This window comes from Populus nigra, chromosome 12, assembly GCF_951802175.1.
Source record: "Populus nigra chromosome 12, ddPopNigr1.1, whole genome shotgun sequence".
In the NCBI taxonomy this organism is placed as follows: domain Eukaryota; kingdom Viridiplantae; phylum Streptophyta; class Magnoliopsida; order Malpighiales; family Salicaceae; genus Populus; species Populus nigra.
Genome location: NC_084863.1, coordinates 2482846 through 2509777, shown reverse-complemented (window position 1 = coordinate 2509777; position 26932 = coordinate 2482846). Strand labels below are relative to the sequence as shown.

At 37.1% G+C, this 26932-nt stretch overlaps 2 protein-coding genes across 2 annotated transcripts in view; one reads left to right on the top strand and one right to left on the bottom strand.

Annotated features, from left to right (window-relative positions):
- The window catches only part of LOC133669680 (uncharacterized), a 276271-nt gene that overhangs the window by 203313 nt on the left and 46026 nt on the right, over window positions 1-26932 (top strand). The gene's annotated exons all lie outside the window — the stretch shown is intronic.
- LOC133669552 (MDIS1-interacting receptor like kinase 2-like) lies at window positions 7616-11201 on the bottom strand. Its single transcript, XM_062089743.1, has 2 exons — window positions 8363-11201; window positions 7616-8193 (listed from the first exon to the last, which is right to left on the bottom strand). Exons 1-2 carry the CDS (start codon window positions 11184-11186, stop codon window positions 7802-7804), a joined length of 3216 nt encoding a protein of 1071 aa, XP_061945727.1. The 5' UTR covers window positions 11187-11201; the 3' UTR covers window positions 7616-7801.

Below are 26932 nucleotides of genomic sequence, written 5' to 3'. Positions count from 1 at the left end.
TTTGTGACACCGCACCATTGAATCGTCTGAACTTCTTGAACTTTGCCATTTCGATCTATCTATAAACGCATCCACAAAACGTTCCACATCAATTATCTGGGTGATTGATAATTTTTATTTTATTTGAGGTTAAGTTAAATTATTTTATTAAAGCGTTTCAAAAATATATAGTTTTAAAAAAATGAATTTTTTTTATTTTAAATTAATATTTTTTAATATTTTTTTAAAAAGATTGGGTTTGACACCACAGACAAACCCAATTCAAGTATATAAAGTCTTGCTGCAGATCCAGACCCGAAGATATCGGGTCTGGCTCCACAGACAGACCCATTCAAGTATATTAAGTCTGGTTTTGCAACCAGATTCAATGCGATCTTGCTTTTCCTCTAAATCTAAGGAGATTGAGTTTGGCTTCACGGGCAAATTTAAAAACTTAAAATATTTTCTTCACTATTTATATTTAAAATAAAAATTATTATTAATATGTTGTAAAGCGCGGATACGGGCAAATATGCTAGTAAAATTAGTAACTTGTGATTGAGCTTCAATCCAAAGCGTGCCTTTGCTAAAGAGGGATCAATGGTTATCAATTTGCCTTGAGGCCAATAATGGGCATGGTAATAAAATAATACTTGCTTTTGCTACCATTCAAATTGAACACCATTCCAACAGTGGGCATGATATCTTGATCGAGTAGTAGCGACACATGGATTTTTATGCTCTCAAGTATTAATTCAGCTTTATTTTCTAGCTCAATCAAGTTAAGAGATGAAACCACTGATGGACTTTGTTTTTATCATGATCGATCCATTCAAGTCTTCTTTCTTTGTCTCAAAATAAGATGAGATAATACCTCTTATTTGAGTTGCTTAGATTGAGATTTGAAAATACATTGAGAAGCTTCTTAGATTGATTATTTTTTCCTGCGCTAACCATCAATATAAGTTTACCCGGGGATATTTTTTTTTATGAAATAGTTTGGGAAATTTGGTGTAGTGATTGAGAACTGGCTGGATAAAGCTGTTTTTATTTAATAACTTCTCTTTCCTGTATAGAATGTCAAGTTCTTTGATCAATTGCCCAAACTCAACATACTACTTTGGAATTTGTCATAAAGTTACTGTTTTGCCTCAAGTGTTTCAGTGCTTGCTTCTAAGGAAATTTTGTTAGCTGAGGGAATTGTAGAAAAACAAGAATATACCCCCTTGGTTTCACTCTCTTAAGCCGAATCTCTTGTTCAATCTTTACAATCTTACGTTCTTAGGATTTTAAGGCCCTTTTGGTCGTTTTGTTTTGTGATTTGGCTTTACATGATCCCTGTGCTTAAGCATAAGTTTTTCCTCGCTTTGCTTTTATTATATATATAATCATGCTAAAATAAGTATCACTTGCCATACCATATACTTCCACGATGTTTATGTTATAAATCATTTTATTGGAGACAATCACTTATTGAATTATCAGTAAATTTCTGGATATAATTGAGGACATAAAAATTTGGCTGAAAAGGAGTTTAGGGTTGCCTAGACCTTAAATTCTTGGTACATGTACAAGACTTCTTGGCTTCATCCATTAAAAATGAGCAGCAGCGCTTGGCCCTCCTCCAAGCTTGCTTGTAATGGATTTGGAACTTCTTCTTGTTCACAAAATAATTCTCAGATCTACATTTTACTGCAGCATTTCTTCGATGACCACTCCTTGGTTCCATACTTGATCCCACAAGCGCTTTTTTAGGCTAATGCCTTTTGACACTATGCTATTGTAGTCCTGTAATCTAGGCTGCACGGAGGATTCTTCAAGAGTTCACTGTGGAGAACTCTGTGTAGTTGATAGTTTAAGTTTTTGTAGCGTAATCAGTGTGGATTCATAGTTTGAGTGCAGATGCATAGGATGTGCAGCAATTCTTTGTTGGGTCATTCAAGCAATCAAAACACCTCAAATTTACGTGGTTCGGCAACTTGCCTACTCCACGGAGCTACTGGTTTGTATTAATCAAGCTGAGAAATAATACAAACAACAAAACAAGGAGGAGGAGAAAATTCTTCTCAACTCAACTCAACTCTCCCTAGCTCTCTCTCTGTGTTTCTTTCTTGTTCTCTATTATTCTCTCTTCACCCTTCGTCTCTCTCTCAACATTTCTATTTATAGCTGAGACACTCTCCTTTAGTCAAATATGGCAGCCACCATTTTCAATGGTTAGGTAACCTACCATGCCTAACCTTGCAGCCATGTTTGACAGCAGCCATGCTTGACATGGCTGCCACCACCACAATCTTCTGTCCACACATAACAATCTCCCACTTGGACACAAATGGTGCTAGATCTGTCTTTTAATCTCTGAGACCAACTGAAGCTTTACACAGCTTCAGTTTATCAAGAGTAACTCCTTTGGTTAACATGTCAGCCGGATTCTTGCTTTCGCAAATCTTTTCTAGCATCAGTTGCTCCTCGTCTAGCAATTGTCGGATGAAGTGATATTTGATCTGAATATGCTTCGTCCTGGAGTGAAATGCTGGATTCTTGGCAAGGAAGATTGCACTCTGACTGTCGCTATACAAAGTACCCTTTTCATTCATCTTGCCCAATTCTTTCAGGAAACTCTGTAGCCATACTATCTCTTTTGCAGATTCTGAAACTGCAACATATTCAGCTTCGGTTGTTGAAAGAGCGATGATCTTTTGTAAGGTCGAACTCCAGGAAACAGCAGTCCCTCCTAGAGTATATACATATCCTGTAGTGCTCTTTCTGCTATCAACATCTCCTGCTAGATCAGCGTCTACAAAACCTTCAAGTTTCAAACCACCAGCTGTGAAGGTAAGACATGTCTCTGATGAACCTTTTAAGTATCTCATGATCCATTTCACCGCCTCCCAATGTTGCTTTCCAGGATTGCTCATATATCGGCTTACAACTCCCACTGCATGGGCAATGTCTGGTCTGGTACAGACCATAACATACATCAAAGAGCCGATAGCTGAGGCGTATGGAATCTTATCCATGTATCCACTTTCTAGCTCAGTTTTTGGTGACTGGTCTTTGCTGAGCTTGAAATGATTCCCCAGAGGTGTACTTACTGGTTTAGCATTATCCATACTAAACCTGCTGAGAACCTTCTTAACATACTCTGTTTGTGAAAGCTGTAGTATGCCTTTGTCTTGATCTCTGATGATTCTCATGCCAAGTATTTGTTTAGCAGCTCCCAGATCCTTCATTTCAAACTGTTTTGACAATTGTTGTTTTAGCTTGTCAATCTCCTCAATGTTGGATCCTGCAATCAACATATCATCCACATATAATAGTAGAATGATGTAGGAGTTGTCAAAATGTTTGACATAGCAACAGTGATCAGCCTGGCATCTTGTGTATCCCGAACTACACATGAAGTTGTCAAACTTCTTGTACCACTGTCTTGGAGCTTGCTTCAAACCGTATAGGCTTTTCTTTAGCTTGCAGACTTGGTTCTCCTTTCCTGGTATTTCAAACCCCTCTGGTTGTTGCATGTAAATGTCTTCCTCCAATTCTCCATGAAGAAAGGCTGTTTTTACATCTAATTGTTCAAGATGTAAATTCTCTGCTGCTACTATCCCCAGAACAACTCTGATTGTTGTGAGCTTCACAACTGGAGAAAATATCTCAGAGTAGTCAATCCCTTTCTTTTGTTGAAACCCTTTTACAACAAGTCTTGCCTTGAACCGTTTGCTTCCGTCATGCTCGGTCTTTACTCTGTAGACCCACTTGTTTTGCAAAGCCTTCTTTCCTTCAGGTAGTGTGGTAAGCTCCCAGGTCTTGTTTTTTAGCAACGAACTCATCTCATCCTTCATGGCTAACTCCCACTTGCTTGAGTTTCCATCTTGTAAGGATTCTTCATAACTTAGTGGCTCACCACCATCTGTCAGTAAAATATAATTCAGTAGAAGTGTGAACCGTTGTGGGGGCTTTATAGTCCTTGAAGACCTGCGAACATAAACAATTGGTTCACTTGGCTCTGCATCGTCTTGTGTAGTGGTGGGTACAGATGTGCTTGAATCTTCTTGTAAAGACTCTTGAGTTTTGTTCTGCTCAGTAACATCAGGAAGGCCTTCTAATCTTATGAATTCAGATTTTTGTGGACTTGTATCTGAATCAGTCATATCTGTTTCTGCACTTGATCTGTCTTTGTACAAAACTTTCTCATTGAAGATCACGTTCCTGCTTCTGATAATTTTTCTGTTCTGATCATCCCAGAACCGAAATCCAAATTCTTCATCTCCATAGCCAATGAAGAAACATTTCTTGGATTTGGCATCTAGCTTGTTGCGAGCATCAGAATCTATATGCACATAGAAAACACACCCAAAGACCTTTAAATGAGAGAGTTGTACCTCTTTTCCTCTCCATACTTCCTGGGGCAATCTGAACTCCAAAGGAACTGATGGTCCACGGTTGATCAAGTAAACTGCAGTATGAACTGCGTCAGCCCAGAATGTTTGAGGTAGCCCTGAATGCAACCTCATGCTTCTAGCTCGTTCATTGATGGTCCGGTTCATTCTTTCAGCAATGCCATTTTGTTGTGGTGTGCCTGGAATGGTCTTTTCCATTCTGATACCATTAACAGCACAATACTCCTTGAAACCTCCATCAATGTATTCTCCTCCATTATCAGATCTTAAGCATTTCAACTTCAAACCTGATTCATTCTCAACCATAGCCTTCCACTTCTTGAATGTTTCTAACACATCAGATTTATTTTTCAGAAAGTAGACCCATACCTTTCTGCTGAAATCATCAATGAAAGTTACGTAATACCGAGAACCTCCAAGAGATGCCACTGGAGAAGGTCCCCATAAATCTGTGTGCACAAGTTCTAGCTTTCTTGGTCTTAAGGCCCTGCCAACCTTTAAGAAACTGAGCTTCTTCTGTTTTCCAAGAACACAGCTTTCACAAATGTCTAATCAACATTTTTAAGCTCTGGCAGTTTTCCCTTCGACTGAAGTATCTTCATCCCCTTTTGACTCATATGGCCGAGTCTACAGTGCCATAGTTGTGCTTGATTTTCTGCTTCAGTAGAGGCAATAATGTCTGCAAATCTTGTGGTCATATATAGGGTGCCGGTTTTCTTTCCACGAGCCAAAACCATTGCTCCCTTTGATACCTTCCACATACCTCCAGAAAAAAGGATTGAATGACCACTCTCATCAAGTTGTCCGACTGAGATCAACTTCTTCTTTAGTCCAGGAACATGCCTTACATTTTGCAAGTTCCATGTAGATCCATTCATTGTCTTGATCTGCACTTCTCCTATACCGACAATCTTCATTGGTTGTCCATCGGCCAGAAAGACTACACCGTGATCTCCAGCAACATAGTTTTGCATCATCTCATGGTGTGGTGTACAGTGGAATGAAGCACCAGAATTAAGAATCCAATCATCAATTGGACTTTGTACAGCAAGAATCAAAGCGTCTTGCACCTCATCTGTGGTAGCGTTTGCAGAGTCAGCTTCAAGTTTTTTCGGTTTTGTGCAATTTCTCATGAAATGACCAGGTTTGCCACAATTCCAACATTCAACCTGCTTTCTGGGTCCGGACTTGCTTTTACTTCTGTATCTTGATTTGGATCTGCCTCTGGAGAAGCCTCTATCCTGTCTCCTCCCTCGAGTGTTAATGTTGAGAGCTGATCATGAACTTGAACTTTCACCTGAGTCTTTCCTTCGCACTTCTTCAGCTAAAATCAAGTCTCGGATGTCATCATATTTCAGTTTGGATTTTCCAGCTGAGTTGCTCACGGCTGTCCTCATACCTTCCCAACTGCTTGGAAGTGAAGCTAGCAAAATGAGTGCACGGATCTCATCATCAAACTCAATCTCAACAGATGACAATTGATTTGTAATGGTATTAAAGTTGTTGAGATGTTGTGTGACGGAGGTGCCTTCTGTCATTTTCAAGTTGAACAACTTCTTCATCAAGTGCACTTTATTATTTGCCGAGGGCTTCTCATACATCCCAGACAAGGCTTCCATTAGTCTTGTAGTGGATCTTTCTTTTGTAACATTGTGAGCAACTCTTCTTGATAAGGATAGCCGGATAATACCCAAAACTTGTCTATCAACAAGCAACCAATCTTCTTCTGGCATATTTTCTGGTTTGCTCCCCAATAGAGGAAGATGAAGTTTCTTCCCATATAAATAGTCTTCAATTTGCATTTTCCAATATCCAAAATCTGTTCCATCAAATTTTTCAATTCCCGCAGCCTTTATTTCATCTGCCATTTTTAATGTATCTCTGATTTGAATTTGTCAAATCTGACCTTACAGATGTGTCCGGAACAGCCAAAACTATTGGAAACGACACTGAGATCACCCCAATCGGACTTCGGATGGCTCAGATCTTAACAATCAAAGTTTTGGATCAACGGACGGTGCAGATGAAGCCGCGTGTCAGGCCAGAATAGTGTCTGCGAAGCACTGGATCAAAACTCACTTTGATGACGTGTCCAGATGACGTGGCCTCCACGTAGGCCAACCGGGACCCACTTTTGCTGATGTGGCAAATGCACGCGCGATTGCTGCTGACGTGGTAGTGTCTGACGTGTCTGCTAACTGGTCGGGTGACGTGTCAGTTGACTTGCTGAGGTGTCAGGTGACGTGTCAGGTGACTGTACGGTATTGTTGGCGTGGCTGATGACGTGGCGGGTCAACCCGGTTCAGATGCAGGCATCCAGGTAGAGACGACGCGTGGAGAGCGTGCTGCACGTGGGCGCGCGTAGGCAGTGGCTTCGTCGGCGCGTGCGGGCATGCAGGACGTCGGTTCTTCGCCGGGTTTTCACCAGTGAATTCATCTTCCCTTGCTCTACACGATGGTATGTTCAAAAACACGTTTTGAGAACTTTGATTTTTGAGTTTGGATCAAACACCCTCCTTTTTAAGAACAAGCTCTGATACCAGTTGTTGGGTCATTCAAGCAATCAAAACACCTCAAATTTACGTGGTTCGGCAACTTGCCTACTCCACGGAGCTACTGGTTTGTATTAATCAAGCTGAGAAACAATACAAACAACAAAACAAGGAGGAGGAGAAAATTCTTCTCAACTCAACTCAACTCTCCCTAGCTCTCTCTCTGTGTTTCTTTCTTGTTCTCTATTATTCTCTCTTCACCCTTCGTCTCTCTCTCAGCATTTCTATTTATAGCTGAAACACTCTCCTTTAGTCAAATATGGCAGCCATCATTTTCAATGGTTAGGTAACCTACCATGCCTAACCTTGCAGCCATGTTTGACAGCAGCCATGCTTGACATGGCTGCCACCACCACCATCTTGTGTCCACACATAACATTCTTGGTATATATATCTCCTTCTAGCAGCCTCTCATGCTAGTGCTCATGTTTTAGAACATCTTAGGCTGTAGTAGGAGATTATATCTGGACTTGTTTTCTCTATTGATTCTGATTAATCAGTGGTGCCAAAATCACTCCTACCATCACCACCATATAGGGGATGAGAGAATGGAAGATGAAAGGTATCCTATGGGGAAACCGTGTGGACAAACGCATAGGTGTCTCCGATAACAATTTGCTGTCTAACAATTTGCTCTTGCTAGTTTATTACAAGGGATGAAACAAATTAATACTATATACTAAAACAAATTACAGCAAAGAGCCTTTATTTACCTTGATTGATAATAATACTGTACAAAAACATATTAATCGTTGAAGAAACAAAATACAAAGCAGATAAATAATTTATTACAAACAAAGCTACGAAAATTGAAAGGAACATAAGTAGAAACAATCACATACTAATTATAGAAAATCTTTTGGAAAATTATCAGCCTGTCACAGTTGTTTGAGGCATAAGATCTTCCAACGTTATTGCGGAGAATGACTTTGGCAGCGGAGCCCATCGAGCTATGAGCTCCGAAGCTACTTGTCGCATGGTTGGCCTAGATTGGGGATTGGCAAGCAAGCATGCAAATGCTATTTTGATAATGGAGACCACACCTTCTGCAACTCGATTTTCAGAAAGTGGGATACGTTGGTCTATCACATCCTTCAACAATGCATGCTGGTTGATTTGTGAGCACGACGAGGACGAAAATGCTGATGCAGAAAGAGATGAGATGAGATCACCCGGATGCATACCCATTATTACTTCCATTGTGAGCACTCCAAAGCTGTAGACATCGCACTTCTCGTTCACTCTCATTGTGTAAGCTAGCTCTGCAAAAATTCTGGTCATTTTTTCATAGTACTGGCTGTACCGTACTGCTGATATGACAATTTATTATACATAACCTTTAGAGCATCCAAAAGTAGCCCTCCATTTTCATAGTACTGGTAGTATTGTTCTGCTTATATATATCTATTAAGAATGAAATCAAGTATGTACCTGGAGCTATGTATCCGAAGGTGCCAGCAAATGAGGTCCAGTTGGTCGAGTCAGGCATCAGGAGCCGAGCTGTCCCAAAATCCGAAACATGAGCCTCGTATTCCAAATCTAAAAGAACATTGCTGCTGGAAATGTCTCGATGAATGATTGGAGGCGAGCAATCATGGTGCAAATAGGATAATGCATTGGCCACTCCTTTAACAACATTAAGCCTTCTATTCCAATCCAAGTCCATTGCCTGTTCTTCGCTAGATAAATTCATCTTCAAACTTCCCCTTTCTATGAACTCATAAACTAAAAAGGAGTGCTCTATTAATGAACAAAATCCATATAACTTCACAATATTCCGATGTCGAATATCTATTAACATGCGAATCTCATTTCTAAAAGTTCTCAAATTCATAAGCTCGCCCTCTCTTGATGGGTGAAGTTTCTTCACGGCAACCACCTGACCTGTTGGCAACATGGCTCGATAAACAATTCCATATCCCCCTTTCCCAATGCAGTTATTGAAGTTGAAATTATTAGTGGCCTGGATGATAGTTTCATGTAGGATCTCTTCCTCATGGCCCCATACTACAAAACTGTGTGGACTTTTTCGCTCTCCTAAACAGGAGATTCTTTCTCTACTTGTTCGGTGGTGAAAGTATAAACACCCTACCATGATAAGTAGTAGAAGTAGACTGCCCAGGAGAGGAAAAAGAATCAAAATGACAATTTTGATGCTCTTTCTCCTGCTTGTAAGAAGAGTACAAGGCTTTAGACCACTGGCATATCCACAGAGACCACTATTATTTATAAAAGCTTCAAATGGAGCTTCAATGAAGGCTTTGATTTTGGGAATAGGGCCCTTTAGTTCATTGTAGGAGATGTCTACAGTTGTCAAGCTCACCAAATCTACAAAAGCAGTTGGAATCAAACCGGAAAGTTTGTTGTGAGAGAGGTTCATCGTTTCTAACTGATTCAATTGCCCAATTTGTGATGGTATCTCTCCTGCCAGAAGATTCCCACTGAGATCTAGATTTCCAAGAAAATGCAGGAAGCCTATCTCAGATGGGATGCTCCCTATGAACTTATTATGACTCAAGTCCAACTGTAATAAATTTGAGCACTCTCCCAGTTGTTTTGGGATTGATCCACCAAGATTATTAGAAGCTAAATTAAGGGATTGAAGTTGAGATAGCATTTGGATTTCAAAGGGAATGACACCACAAAGATGGTTGTTATGAAGAGTAAGGTTGAACAACGCCTTCAACTGCCCCAATTCTTTTGGAATTGTCCCCTTTAGGAGATTTGACGAGAGATCAATCATTTGTAGCCCAGTAGCCTCTCCAAGCTCTGATGGTATCTCACCGGAGATATTATTGTTTGACAATTTTAGGCTCACCAAGTTGTGAAAACCTCTCCATTTCCACGTAAGCTCACCATACAAATTATTGTGACTTAGGTCCACATAGTTCAAGTTTGGGTAGAGGCCAAAATCTTCAGAAATATTCCCTGTCAATTGGTTCCAGTCAAGCCTAAATCTAAAAAGACTAGTACAATTTCGCAAGCTTTTAGGGATTGGACCAGAAAAATGATTGTAGCCGGCTGAAAAATTTACAAGCAACCCACCAAGGCACAAGTCTCGTGGTAAATGGCCAGTGAAATTGTTTGAAGACAATTGCAAATTCATCAAATGTGTGAGATTATTCATCTCAGGGGGTAGAGAACCATCCAGATTATTAGTGTGCAAACTCAATTCAACAAGGGATTCAAGATGTCCTATTTCCCGAGGAACAGATGCAGATAAATTATTCATGTGCAGAGCAAGTTGAGTGAGCATAGTCATGTTCCCAATGAAAGAAGGAATAGAACCAGAGAGTTTGTTATGCCCTAGATGAAGAACGGATAGGTGTTTTAGAGTTCCAATAGAGACTGGGATCAAACCGGTGAGATTATTTTTACTAAGGCGCAACTCAATAAGCTTACTCATATTCCCAAGAAAAGAAGGAATGGAACTAGAAAGTTTGTTTATCGAGATTTTGAGAATAGATAAGTTTCTCAGATTTCCAATAGAAGAAGGGATGGAACCAGAAAGTTTGTTATCTCTAAGAGAAAGAATTGATAAGTTTCTCAGATTTCCAATTGAATAAGGGATCCTACCAATTAAATCATTGCTTGACAAGTCAAGGGAACTGAGAGACTGTAGTGATCCAATCTCTGGAGGTATCAAGCCAAAGAGGTTGTTACCCCATAGATAGAGAATGGATAGGTGTTTCAGGGTTCCAATAGAGTCTGGGATCAAACCGATGATATTATTTTCATGAAGGTAGAGAAAGTTAAGACTTGTTAACAATCCTATCTCATGTGGAATATTTCCTGTGAAATGATTATCACTCAAGTCTAAATTGGTGATTTTGGTCAGGTTACTAATGTGGGATGGAATAGTTCCGTAGAGTGAATTGCTCGAGAGATTGAGAGTGAGAAGATTGGGGAAGGATGAGAAGTTGAAACTATGAAGCGTACCTCTTAGACCAAAATTTGGAAGGCCGAAATCCGCGACACTTTCAGAATTGTCACAAGTGATTCCAAGCCACCTGCAAGGGCTGCTACCAACCCAAGAAGACAGGACAGATTGGCTGTGGTTGTCATCAAGACTTGCTTTCCATTTTAGGAGGGCCTCCGCTTCTTTATTACCTTCAGCAGCTACATATTTGGCAGCACCACATGAAGTTGCAGAGGAATTAGGATGAAAGGCAAAGAAAGAAGGAATGCACATTAGAAGGAGAAAAAAAAGGACTTGGAGAAACTTTGAGAATGGTTTCTGTAGGAAGGACATCATGTCTAAGGGATATGGTTTGCTATGGCAGATAAAGATCCTAGGCTCCAATGATAGGTATTTATAGAAAAAAATAAATGGAATATTTGTTGGAATTTTTACTTGTGAAATTTCGTATTCATCTTTGTTCTTATTTTACAGAATTTGACATATGTCAACAACAGTGACATCAGTTTCTATTGGGTGGAAGATTTGGTAAATCGTAGGAAAATTCATTCCAAGTCCTATAATATCTAGAATGCTTAATTGTTGGCTCATTTGTTCAAGATCCGTAGCTCATTTTTAAACTAAATAAAAATAAATAAAAATAACTATGAAAAAATATTTTGTTTTTTATTTGCATCAGTTTTCTTAATTGAATCGGTGAAGAAATAATGTAAGAGATTGCTTAATGAAGAAAAAATCAACGGTCAGCTCGAGTTTCTAACTAGGTTACTCAAATTAGCCCAATTTGGGTTTTGTAACAGTGGTATTGAATCTACCCTATCTCTGTAGCTTTTCTACCTTCTCCTCAATTCTCACCCTCCTTATAACCAAGTCTTCGCACCAGAATTGTGTTACAAGTCCTACTAAACATAAAATTACAAGAATCCATATCTACTGCATCATTTTATATCACATCTCTATATTTTACAATGAAAAAAAAAAACATTTCATAATATTGTGTTACAATCCATTATTTTTAGTCCCTAATCACAGTAGTCTCTTTTTCTTTCTTTCCTCTAATTTCGAACCATAAACTCTTTTTTCTTTCTTTTTGTATTATCAACATAATTAAATTAAATATAAAAAAATTAATTTTTTTTGAAAATATAATTTTGAAAACACATAGAAATTGAAGGTAAAAAAGGGTTGTAACACCATGCATGTCTATACATTGACTCGATGACTCAGGAAATCTTCACGAGGGTATAACTTTCTAGAATTTATAAACCGACAAGCTATGCCAATGATATTATGGGTGGATATGATGTAAATTGTTTTCATGCTTTATAAAGTTGAATAGTGTTAGAGTAATATAAAACTATTCTTAAAAGTTTACATGATAGCTTAAGTTTTTTTTGTTGGAACGACTATTTAATATGATATCGTGGTCTTGATTACCAAACAATCATGAGTTCATATTTCAATAACCTTATTCTAATTAATAAAATTAAAAATAAGATAGTTTGGATATATACAAGTTTTAAGTTTAATTAAACAACTTTCACTAATAATATAAAAATATTCTTATAATCTTATCTAATAACTTAAATTTTTAAATTAAAATAATTTTTAAAAAATACATCACTAGAGTTGCATTATTCTTACAATACAGCTTTTCTTTGCTTAATGAATCCGTCATGAATTGTCACAAACTGTCACATTGTAGGATGTGGACTCTCTGTATAATTGCTTCATGGTGTACATTTACGTGATCATGCAATGAAAGCTTCACCAACAAATAAACTGTTATCGTGCTCCTTAGGGTTGAATTTCCAAATGGACTGATGCATCATGAAGTTGGGATTTCTGCAGTTAGTATACTCATTGGATTATTGGATATAGATTATGATATGGTGTCTCATTATACAACTTGTTGCCCTGCTGCTACTTGTGGCTGATTTGTCAAGGCTTTGTAAACAATCTCAACTAGATTATTTTAAATCCCTAATAAGTACAAAATATACACATGTTTTAATTTATTCCTTTTACACTAAGCTTTTTAATGTATTTTGAGCTTATTGAAAGTTATTTTAATGAGTTTGGCATCTCTAAGAGACTTTGTAAATTAATTGTTAAAAGATAAGAATTTCTCCATTTTATGTTTCGAACCTTGCTTTTTGTAATAGGTTTTTCACCGCGTTATAATTTCAGAATGTGAACATGTACCGAGTCAAAGTTAAAGTACACATATCAAGCTTTCTAAGAAGGTATTATGGGAAGAAATTCGAGTTCGTTTGGAATTCTAATCAGACCTGCAAAATCAGGCTGAAATCCATATTGTGTTACATGAAAAATCATGAGTTTAAAATTACAAGAATCCATATCTACTGCATCATTTTATATCACATCTTATTATAGAATGTATAACATGTATTTATCAGAATAGGAAATGTATCTATCAGAATAGGAAATTAATATAGGATTATTCCAATGTTGTAATCCCTATAGTTACTGCAGTGTTCTGCTGCATATATATAAATAGGAAGGTTGGCTAAGGCACAACCCAACACATTCTATTATTCTCAACTTGGTATCAGAGCTGCAAAACTCTAAAATAATTAACCTACTTTTCTTACAACCTCCCTTCTTCAATGGAACAGCCGCCACATACATCTTCTTCTTCTGCAGCACCAGCAGTCCAGCCTTCTTCTCCGGTAGTGCAGCCTTTTTCTCCTGCAGCGCCTCCTCTGCTCTCCTCTATTGCCTCACCGCCTGGTTTCTCCTCTGCCATGGTTGGTGAACGCCTCCTCTTGCAGCCCACGTCTGATGCAGCTGTTGTCTCTGCTGCCGCAAGCATTATCTCCCTCTCTCACACTCATCAAGTCATCTCCCTAAAATTAACAAACACCAATTATTTATATTGGCGTATGCAGATGCTGTTGTATCTCCTAGGCCAAGGAGTTTTTGGTTTTGTTGATGTCTCCAACACATGTCCACCTTCACATGTTCTTGCTGGAGATGGTATCTCTCTTCAGGTAAATCCGCTCTTTCTTCGCTGGAAACAACAGGACCAACTCATTCTGAGTGCTCTTCTTTCCTCCCTATCTATGGAAGTTTTGCATCTTGTTGTTGGCTGTCAAAGCTCTTGTTCAGCTTGGCGCACTCTTGAGCGAGCTCTCGCTTCCACCTCCAACTCTCGTATTATGCAACTTCACGGCTCTCTTCAGGATCTTCAACAGGGTGATGAATCAGTAACTCAATTTATGCAAAAAGCTAAGGCCTTATTTGATGAATTGGCCACTGCTGGTCGGCCAGTTTCGCTTAAAGATTTCAATTTATATGTGTTTCGTGGTCTTCGGGGAGAGTTTAAAGACTTAGTTACAAGTCTTATTACCAAGGCCGAACCTTTATCATATGCAGATCTTCACAGTCATCTCCTCACGCATGAATTTCTTCATAAATCTTCAACTGCCATACATGCCCCTCTGCTGCCCACACCCAACACTCCATCATCTGCCCTTGTTGCGCAGTGCCAGACCTTTGGCAATTCTGGTCGTAGCAGGGGCCGCTTCAACAGTGGCTGGCATCCCAACCAGTCCAGCAGCAAAGGCAACCGGTTTGCTAGCTCTAGACCTAATCACCGCAGCTTCCAAAACTCCTCCTTCGGTGACAGTCGGCAGGCTTATGGCAGGGCTCTTGGCAGCGCAATAGGGGGCAGAATCCACTTTGCCAACTGTGTCAGAAATTTCAGCCATACAGCTCCCCACTGTCCTCAATTCAGCAGCGAGGTTATGGCCAACATCCTACTGCCAATCTGGTGCAGCGCAATCTCTCCTCAACCGGTTCTGTTGATTGGTTTCCGGATACCGGTGCCAATCAACACGTCACACCTGATCTTGCCACCTTGAGTGCTTCAGAACCGTATCTTGGTTATGATAATTTGCATGTTGGTGATGGTAAGGGCCTCCCTATATCTCATCTCAGTCATACAAAAATATATACACCACATCGTTCTTTCACCTTATCTAATGTTCTTCATGTTCCTGCAATCACGAAACCTCTGCTCTCTGTTCAGAAATTTTGTCTTGATAATAATGTTTATTTTGAATTTCACCCTCGTGTGTTTTATGTCAAGGATCTCAATACCCATGCAGTCCTTCTCTCAGGTCAGAGTAAAGATGGTCTCTATGCCCTGACCAAGTCTTCCGTCACGTCGGTTCCTCAAGCCTATTGGTCTCCCTGCACTTCTGCCTCTGCCGATTTATGGCATAGTCGACTAGGTCATCCTATTTCACGTGTTTTTCAATTGTTAATCTTGAAAAATAAGATCATTTGTAACAACAAACATCTTAATTTTCAATGTCAAAGTTGTCCTTTAGGAAAATCATCGCGTTTGTCTTTAGGACCTACGGGTCACAAAACTTCTGCTCCGCCTGAATTAATTTTTAGTGATGTATGGGGGCCCTGCCTCTCTTTTCTTCAGATGGCTATCGTTATTTTGTTATCTTTGTTGATGCTTATACTAAATATGTATGGTATTATCCTCTCGTTGCCAAGTCTGATGTTTACTCTGTTTTTCATCAATTTCAGACTCTCGTTGAACGTCAATTTTTGCGTACTTTTGGGTGTCTCTGTTTTCCTTTTCTGCGCCCATATAATAATCATAAATTGGATTTTCGTTCCTCTCCATGTGTGTTCTTTGTATATAGTTCCTCACATCTTGGTTATCAATGTCTTGACATTACATCTCACCATATTTATATTTCCCGTCATGTCCGCTTCCATGAACATGTGTTTCCATTTGATAATTCTGAACAAATTGCAAAGGTCTCCACCACAACCCCCACCCCACCCGCTACTGTCACCCTTCCAAATTTGCTAAACCACCCACCGCCACCCACTTCCACCAGCCACCCAAATAGCCCACAACACTCAACTCTGCCACTCCAAACAGCCACCCGACCACAGCCTCCACCCATCCCTTGGCCATCATCCCATGCTTGTTTATCTAACCCTTATGATGCAGGTTCAGTTCGTCAATTGGTCTCATCTCCTCATGGTCTTTGGGCCCTCTCTAGTCCCTCCTCTGCTTCGCCCTCCCTGGCCAGCATTCCTGCAGATTCGGTCTCTGCTTACAGCCCCTCCTCTACTGACAGTCCTGTCCTGTGCTTGAGGCTGCTTCTTCATCATCCTCTCCCGCTGGTCTACAACTTATGGTTGATTTATCTTCTTATCAGCTGCCAAAGGTCTCCTCATTGCCACCATCTTCACCTACGTCTCCACCAGCGCGCAGCAGACATCCTATGACTCTCAGACCGCGGCAGCCGAAGACAGCAAATCTAGTTGCTTCCGCTGCCGCCACCTCTACCTCCACACGGGTACTGCATTCTCCCTCTTATGAGCCTTTTGCATTCTCTGATGCTGACCAGTATGCAGTTTCGCATAATACTATGTGTGATGAGATCGCCGCTTTGCACTCAAATCGCACTTGGTCTTTGGTTCCATTTCATCATTCGATGAACGTTGTTGGCAGTAGATGGGTATATCAGATCAAACGTCGTGTTGATGGTAGTATTGAGCGCTATAAAGCGCGCCTTGTTGCTACAGGTTTTACCCAGCAGGAAGGTATTGATTATTCTGAAACCTTCAGTCCAGTTATTAAGCAGGCCACTGTCCGATTGGTTTTCTTTATTGCGGTTTCGCAAAATTAGAAGATTCATCAGCTTGATATTCATAACGCCTTCCTCAATAGTGTTCTTACTGAAGAGGTCTACATGAAATAGCCTCCAGGTTTTGTTAACTCTTCCCTTCCATCTCATGTGTGCAGATTGCACAAATCATTATATGGTTTGAAACAGGCACCAGAGCATGGTACACTCGTCTAAGTGATTTTTTGCTCTCCATCGATTTCCGAGCTTCCAAGGTTGACACCTCCCTGTTTATCTTATCTGATGGTACTAATATATTTTATCTCCTGGTGTATGTTAATGATATTTTGCTTACGGGTAGCAACTCTGCTATGCTTCATCACCTGATACAGTTACTCAGCTTTGAGTTCAAGTTTCGTGACTTAGGTGTTGTTCACTACTTTCTGGGTATTGAAGTTTAGTCTACCGGTATGGGTTTAATGCTGCGTCAACATAAATATATTCTTGACATCCTCACCCGAGCTAGTATGACTTCCTGCAAACCCGTTGATACTCCAGTCTCCCCTTCAAAAGTCACTTTATTACCGGATCACTCATTCTCTAATCCTACACGATTTCGTCAAATCATGGGTGCTCTTCAATATCTTACCTTCACCCGTCCAGATATATGTTTTGCTGTTAACAAAGTCTATCAGTTTATGCATGCTCCTACAAATTCTCATTGGGCCGCTGTCAAGTGTATTCTACGCTATCTTAAAGGTACGGCATCTTATGGTTTTCATTTCACTCGAGGCTCCTTTTTTGCTCTACATGGCTTTACAGATGCAGATTGGGCTGGTAGTATTGATGATCGCAAGTCTACGGGTGGCTATCTTGTCTTTTTTTATCAGACACCGATTTCTTGGAAATCCAGCAAGCAACGCACGGTTGCTCGCTCCTCTACTGAGGCTGAGTATAAAGCCCTTGCTGATGGTACCGCTGAAGTCATTTGGCTTCAATACTTGTTAACAGATTTGCAGGTTCCCTCAGTCTCTGCTCCTACCATTTGGTGTGATAATCTTGATGCTACCTATCTCTCAGCAAACCCTATCTTCCATGCTCGTACTAAGCATGTTGAAGTGGATTATCACTTTGTCCGTGACCGCGTTGCCAAGAAAGAGATTCAGATTCGTTTTTTCCCTCTCGAGATCAACTTGCTGATATCTTCACTAAACCACTTCCTGTTGCATCATTTACTGCTTTTCGGTTCAAGTTTCGGGTTGATCCCCCACCCTCAGCTTGAGGGGGCATATTATAGAATGTATAGCATGTATCTATCAGAATAGGAAATGTATCTATCAGAATAGAAAATTAATATAGGATTATTCCAATGTTGTAATCCCTATAATTGCTGCAGTGTTCTGCTGCATATATATAAATAGGAAGGTTGGCTAAGGCACAACCCAACACATTCTATTATTCTCAACTCATCTCTATATTTTACAATGAAAAAAAAAACATTTCATAATATTGTGTTACAATCCATTATTTTTAGTCTCTCATCACAATAGTCTCTTTTTCTTTCTTTTCTCTAATTTCGAACCATAAACTCTTTTTTCTTTCTTTTTTCATTATCAACATAATTAAATTAAATATAAAAAATTAATATTTTTTTAAAATATACTTTTGAAAACACGCAGAGAAATTGGAGGTAAAAAAGGGATTGTAACACCATGAATGTCTATACATTGACTCGTTAACTCAGGAAATCTTCATGAGTGTATTACTTTCTAGAATTTATAAACCAACAAGCTATGCATGTGATATCATGGGTGGATCTTGTTTTCATGCTTTGCAAAGTTAAATAATATTAGAAAGTAATATAAAATTATTTTTAAAAGTTTACATGATAGCTTTAGTTTTTTTGTTGGAACGACTATTTGATATGATATTAGAGTTTTGATGACCGAACAATCATGAGTTTAAATTTCAATATTCTTATTCTAATTAATAAAATAAAGGTAAGATAATGTAAACACGTATAAATTTTAAATTTAAAAAACTTTCACTAGAGATAATATATTAAAAAATAATATAAAATTATTTTTATAACTTTAACGGGTTGAAATATTTCTTTAAAAAATACATCACTGGTGTTGCATCAGTCAAGAAATGTCACAACTTGTCGTGTTAATTAATTACTTATAGTACGTCCCCAGCATCATTCCATGAAAGCCTCACTGACCACTAACCTGTTTATCGTGTTCATTGGGACGAATGGACATGATGCATCATGAAGTTGGAAATTCAATAGCTAGTAAACTCCCTTGGCCCCAGATTGTGCCATGGGGTCTCAGGAAGTCATGTTCTCTTTGTTTTTTCTTTAGTCTAGTCGACGGAACGGGTCATAGCCAATCAAAAGTTCAGAATATCAGAAATCTTTTGCTTGTCTTTATTCTCCAATTTATATAGCCCATAAATTTATCATAAATACCTCTTCGACAGTTAATGTGTTAATTATTGTGGTTTTCTTTGCTTTCACTTTCATGAATTTGATTGCTATTATGTCCGTTTGCAATCAACCTTTTATCGTGGTCGGATGGTCCGAAACAGCTTTTCTTTGCTTAATGAATCCGTCATGAATTGTCACAAACTGTCACGTTGTAAGATGTGGACTCTCTGTATAATTGCTTCGGGTTACTTCATGGTACATTGACGTGATCATGCAATGAAAGCTTCACCAACCAATAAACTGTTATCATGCTCGTTAGGGTTGAATTTTCAAATGATGCATCATGAAGTTGGGATTTCTGTAGTTAAAGATAAGATAGTGTGGACATGATGCATCATGAAGTTTGGATTATTGGACATAGATTATGATAAGGTGTCTCAATATACAACTTGTTTCCCTGCTGCTATTTGTGGCTGATTTGTCAAGGCATTGTAAACAATCTCAACTAGATTATTTTAAATCCAAGTACAAAATATACCCATGTTTTAATTTATTTCTTTTACACTAAGCTTTTTAATGTATTTTGAGCTTATTGGAAATTATTTTTATGAGTTTGGCATCTCTAAGAGACTTTTGTAAATTAATTGCTAAAAGATAAGAATTTCTACATTTTATGTTTCGGACCTTGCTTTTTGTGATAGTTTTTTCACTGCGTTATAATTTCATAATGTAAACATGTGATGAGTCAAAGTTAAAGTGTATATATCAAGCTTTACAAGAAGATATTATGGGAAGAAATTCGAGTTTGTTTGGAACTCTAATCAGACCTGCAAAATCAGGCTGAAATCCTACTTGCAGCAGGATTCTCTGTTTTCACACTACAGATTCAAACGGGCATATCTTGAGTCTTAGACATCGAAATCATACAATTCAAAAGCCTAAAACCATTTTCACTTTAGGACTACAACTTTCATTAAGGATACCAAGTTAAATAAAATCATTTTAAAGGCAAAAATCTAAATGCAATATGAAGGACGAGATTGGTTTCATGATCTGATGAGGAAACTAACGATGTCGAGCATCCCACTATGGCTGAGAGTCTGACATAGAAAAAAACCAAGAAAAAAGTAAAAGTAGTCATATATATATATATATATATATATATATATATATAAGAAAATAAAGTAAAAGTAGTCAACAGACTAAAAAAATTAAAATTATTAAATATAATATTTAATTTTCTAAATTAAATAATAAAAAAAAAGAAAAAATATTTTTTTAATCTCTTGCTTCAGCGTTTTCTCCTTTAATTGAATCGATCAATAAATAATGTAAGAGACTGCATTAATCGCGGGCTCTCTAAATTAATTGGAATTGCAATGTATAGGAATTTTTATTCAGGAATTTCTAAATAATCTTTGTTTGAGTTAAGAATAATTGGGAGGCTTAACCTAATGGTTAGCCAACCCTTTCTATATATATGTGTAGGGCAATATACAATAGTAATGGTGAGGTTGTAATACAAGAGTATGACTACAACATTTCCTATATAGTATATTTCCTATTTAGTACATTAATAGTTTGTTTGTTTTTTTAAATCAACACAGTTAGCATAAAAAAATTGACAAAATAATAGTACTTTAAAAATAATTGGTGAAATAATACAGTTTGATTATATTACGCTTCAAAAACATGTAATTTAATAAATATCCCTATTAAAAAGTGTAACACAATCAAATATCACACTTCTAAAATACAACAACTTAAAATATCATATTTATAAAAAACAAAATCAATTAAAATTTAAACTCTCCAAATCAAAGAACAATACATAAACGTTGCCCTTCTCTCTCTCTCTTCAAAAACTAACCGACATCCTCAATTTCTCTCTATAAACACTCGTTAAACTTTTATTTAAATGTCTTGTTTTGAACAATGATTTCTTGTATTGTATTATTTTAATAAAAAAATTGTATTAATTTATTATTTATTTATATTTTATATGCTAATTGCGTAATTTATCCGTAATCTTTATTCTACCTTTCCAAATCATAGGACTCCGTTTGACATTGTGAGCTCTCCCTGTTGATTGGCAAGTACTATACATATTGTGGCTCATCGTTCCAAATTTGACTTGTCCACAGATTCATGACGCAACTTTTTAACTGACTTTTTGGGCTAGAAGGCAGCTCTCAAACTGTAATATCATGGGACTTTTTTTTATTTGATGTACAATTGATACTATGATTGTGTTTACATAAAAAATAAAAATCCACCTGGATTATGTAAGAACAATATCGATAGGTAAAGGAAGGATTGATCCAAAAACTTGTGTGATTGATAAACAAGCTAACATACCTATTAATTTAATATTTAATTTTGTTCCATTACTCAATAATTATGATATTTTTCTCAATTTTGTCTCTACAAACTACTACCAGTGAGTATGTTTGTATTTTCGTGCCTCTCACACAGCTCATGGTTATTCCCATAGTTATTAAACTCGAGTTGAGTCATGGGTTAAGAGGGCCAATTCATGATATCATGGGTGATGGAGCTCTTGTTTGTCTTTGCCGAGAGAGACGAAGGGCTGCGGTGTGGGAAGAGAAAATCAAAGCCGGGGAGGGGGGTGCCTGTTTGGTTAGAGATAGGTTTAGGTTTAAGTTTAGGTTTAGGGTTTTTTTTTGTGTTTTTTCTTTTAAAATTGCCCCCCTTTTTGTATGTGTTGAAAACTCCTATTTATAGGCAAAAATGTTGCTAGGTCCCCAAACTTGATCCCTCAACTTCTTTCTTTTTTTGTAAATTTGATTTTTCTTATTTTTTTGGATTTTTTCTTATCAACATCGACTCGAATGAGGAAAATCATTGATTTTTAAAAATAACACGTTAAAAGTCAAACGCGTTCTAAAGACCTTTGAAAATTTAAATTCCTTTGAGACGATGCTGAAAATGCTAAAAATGATGCAAATATATTAAAAAAACATATTTTTTTTTGGATTTTCATTGTTTTTCGCAATTTTTAGATTTTTTGAAATTTTTATAAAAAAGGTAGGTCAAAAATTAGGTAACAACACAACCTATCCCACAAGTGTATATGCAGCCCTAAGCCAATCACATGTATCTACAATCAACATAAACTATAATTGGCAGTTCAACACCCCGCAAGCTATCTTCCAACAAGGCAATTTTTATATATCTCAAAGACCTGTTGTTGGCTACTTCAACAAGGTCATGATGGATCAATCAGTGGGTGATATGGAGTACTTAATTTGATGAGGTGTTTGAACAAGTTCAGGGGCAACTAATAGCAGTCCCAAAGAGGCTAACAATCATATTGGAAAAGAAACAGAAAAGACCACAATAGATGATAAAAATAATAAATAATTAGACTCTTTCTCTAAGATAACAACAATAATAGTTGCACCTAAGGTCAAAATTTTAGCACAAAAAAATTTATGATAAAACTCTTTATGAAGTATACAAGTATTCTACTTATCATACAATTTTACCTATGAGAGAATAATTAGGGGACAAAGCTCAACAGATTGGCATATAGTGAGAGTTCAAGACCTTCGGGCCTAAAAAAATTTCTAACAAATAATTACACAAGTTGTCACAACTCGAATCCTGGATCTATGACCGGCAATGCAAAAGCGATATTAAAAGAACACTCCACCTACGCTAAGCCTCAAAACTAAGATTCATCATCCTTAACCTTATAATAACACTGCCCAAAATCCCAAAATACATTTCTATATCAAATTATAATTTTTCAAAGTTTAGGGACTAAACTATAATTTTCATAAATCAAAGACTAAAATAGCATTTTACCATCTTCAACCTGAACACTATTTTGTCCAGATCTTCCAGCAAAATTGAAATGAATTTCTTAACCCATAACAAATCAATTAAACAAATCAATTCATAAATTCTTATTTCTAACAACACACCCAAAATCAATCACTTAACCTTAAACTCATAAAAATCATGAATCAATCTTAACAACATGAACTTCAAATCTTTATCAACCATAATCTCTTCTTTAATCCTTCCATAAATAAACCATATTGGAAAGAAACATGAGAAAGAACCACTTACTTGCTACTTTGACCTTTCTTAAACCCAAAAACTCAAGATCAAAAACTGAAATTCTTGGTTTGATGAGGGGAGGGTCACGATAGCCACAAGAATTAGAAGAGAGAAAAACAATTCTCTTGCAACTTTTCCTTATATAACTAGATTAACTTAGGTTGGATTTGGGCTGACTTGAGCTTGGGTTTGGGTCAAAAGTTTGAGTCTTACGTAAGCATAAGCCATAAAAGAAGTCATCAAAACACGGTGATGAGGTTAAAAAATAGTTTAGAGATGAAAACTTCTCATATACTTGAAAAAAGATGGCAAAGAGGTCTACAAACCAAGACCCAATTCAGAAGGATGTGGCATGTGAACATGCTAGTACAAAAGGATGATGCTAAACAATACATCTTACAAGGAGAATAAGTTTTGGAATCATAAAAGAATAGTCCTCCGATAAAAATCAACAACGACAAACACTTGTTAGAATATTAACAAGTTGTATTGATGATCGATCATGAACACAATCATTACAAGATAAGACTAAGCTTGATCTAGTACAAGAACAACCTAACCACATTGTGAAATGGTCAATTTATCAATTAATTTAAGCATAAAAGATAGATCAATGTTTCTTCATTTATCCTAACTAAAGAAGTATGGGGTTATTTTTCTAAATGAAAAAAATAAGCATCCATGTGTAGACTAATTAAGACCAGTAGTTATTCATTAACAAACAAAAAAAGAAAGGCTAAAATTGATTAACTATGGTGAAATCAACCAGTAGTCATTGTCATGATGTGCACGACGTCAAATGGTTGATCTGCCTCTGAGTGTGTTGAAAAGAGATTTTAGATTTAATCATAAAATTATAATTATGAAGTTTAGAAGTCGTCACCTAGTATTATGGTTACTAGAATACCTAATAGTCTGCAAGAGTCTAGGTAAGGAACTAGTTGTCCAAGGGAAAGATATATCACCCCTAGTGCACCCTACCCAAGGTAAACTGCATTGTTATTTGATTGTTTTTCTAGGTCATGTTTCTATCTGTTGGTCTTTTCTAAGATTCAAGGCAGATCTCTCTCCATGAGGAAGTTTCTACCTTATTGGGTTAAATCGTAATCATTCTAAGGGTCAGACTTATTTATTTCATAGATATAGCTAACTCCTAGCATTCCAAATGACAAACTAATTATAATGGGATTTTTAGTATTTTGATCAAACCCTAATGGATAATCATAAATTGGTTATGATATCCATTTTGTATTATTTTTAAACATGATAAAAAAGATTTTATCTCTCTTTAGAAAATATGCATGAAAAACTTTTAGAATTTGGTTATATGCACAAAGACAAAACATATATTTTCGTGGTTTTGGAAAGAGAGAATTAATTTATTTTTTTAATTTTCAAAAGAAATTAAAAAATTTGGAGAAAACCAGGTATTTCAATATTGAGTCTGTATTTTACAGTACAAGTCTACAGCCTGATATTATGCAAAATAGTTGAAAAAAATGTAAGGGACCCACAAACATTTTTAAAATGCTCTTTAGAAAATTTAATTTTTTTTATTTTTTTAATAGGTAAATATTATTATATTATTTATTTATTAAGTGGTTTAGACTTGGCCCAACCATTTAGGCCAAACCCAGTCAGGTCGGGTTGGGTCGACTGACGGCTTAACAAATATTTTCCCTTCTTTTGTTTATGTTGGGTTGAACCCAGTTGCTGGGATGAAACGGGTTCAGCCCATCATTGCATTGTCACTAGCCCAGCCCAATGACCATGTTAATTATAAATGCCTTGAATGCAAAAAAAATTCTCGTTCTGCATGCAATGGCTATGGTTGCAACAAGGGGAGCAGTAAAGGGGAGGAGAGAATTACCTGATGCGGGAGGGAGTGACTGACTGGTCGTGTTTGGGAGGTCGACGTGAGGTTGGTGGTGGTGTTGGTAGAGGATTTGGTGTTTGGTGTTAGTTGCTAGAGGAGAAAATCGTGGCGGAGAGGAAGTAGGAGCTGGCAATGGTTATTCTTGACACGGGGGTGGTCGGCTGGTGGTTGTGCTGGCAGCTCGTGGTGGAGTTGTTGGGAGAAGAGCCGACAACGAGGTCATTGTAGCCGAGGGCACAGTGGAGGAGAAGAAAAATGTAATTGTAGAAAAGAGAATGAGGAGAAAACTGTTTTTTGGCTAATTTTGAACACTAATTTCTTTTTGCTCAATGTCTGGAATCTACCCCTATTTATAAGGGGTGGAAGAGGGACTTTTATCTTTATTAGGGACAAATCTTGGCTCTTGATTCAAGTGGGAAGGATCCTAACTGTCATAACCTATTTTTGGGTTATTCATCAAATTTTATCTTTTTCCCTTCCCCATAAAAAAATAAAAAATAAATAATAATAGCAAGAAGATTGATATTTTGGCAACAGCAAGTTGGGAGGATTCCAAATATACAAAAAATCAAGTTGCAATTTTGGATGGAATTGGGGGCCTAATTGTTCCCCACTATACCCAAAACTGGAGAGACAATACAAATTTAAGGTCAAATTAAATCATTATTGGATGAATCTGTATAAAAATTAAACCTAATGACATAATTAGATTTATAATAGGCCAATTTGATTTAATCATGGACCAAACTAGAAATTTAATTATGCTTCAGAATTAATATGGGTCAAATTAAAGGATTTAATTAAATTCAAAAACTTAATTATACTTTAAATGGATCAAAAGAGTTTTATTAGGGACTTAATTGGTGAAAAAATAAGTTTGGGGCCCTAATTTAGGCTTAATTGAGAATATTGAAATTTTAAAGGACCAAACTAAATTTTATAAAGTTAATTGGTTCAAATTGTTGTAACCCAATTTTGGATTCACCAAGATTTTCTCGAATGATATTTTATTTCTATTATTATTTATAAAAATCCAAAAAAATTAAGAAAAAGTTTAAAATTCAAAAATATATTTTACTCCGCATCTTTCCATCAAAACCGAGTCCACCGGGTCAATACGGGTCAAACCATGTCGACCAGGGTAAAAAATAAGTGTCGGGTCGTTTTGGGTCAAAACCGTCATATTCGGTCAAAACCGAGTCCACCGAGTCCATACGGGTCCAACCATGTCGACCGGGGTAAAAAATGAGTTTCGGGCTGTTTCGGGTCAAAACCGTCATTTCCAACCAAAACCAAGTCCACCGGGTCAATACGGGTCAAACCATGTCGACCAGGGTAAAAAATGAGTTTCGGGTCAAAACCGTCATTTCCAACCAAAACCGAGTCCACCGAGTCAATACGGGTCAAACCATGTCGACCAAGGTAAAAAATGAGTTTCGAGCTGTTTCGGGTCAAAAACCATAATTTTCAACCAAAACCCGGTTCACTGGGTTGATACCCATCAAAAGTTTTTTTCCCAGTGTTTCAACATAATTTTCGGTCATTAAAATGGATTTTTAGCGGTTGAATCAGGTTTTTCTAATACTAAATTGAGTTTTTAATTTTACCTATATAAATATATATTATTATACATAATAAAAAAATAAAATAAAATAAAATAAAAAAATTTTGTCAAACGGCGCAACGCGTTGCGCCGAAAGCAAACGGTGATTAAAAAAATGCCGAAAGCAAACGGTGATTAAAAAATAAGATTTGTGGAAATTTAAAGATTTGCATGTCTCCCTGTGACTGGCTATAAATAGCCAATGACAGTTCGCCAGAGGAGGAAAGAAAAAAGAAGAAAGAGAAAGAAAAAAAAAGAAAGAAAAGAAATCTTTACTATTCACGTTTTTTTTACTATTTCTTCATGCGAGTAGGATATTGATTTAAAAAAAAAAACAATTTGAAATATACCAAATATATCTTAACAGTTAGATCTAATAGTGTTTGGATCTGAACTGTTGATCTAATAGGGTACAATAGGGCTTACCACACCAGATTAAAACCCAAACACATCTCA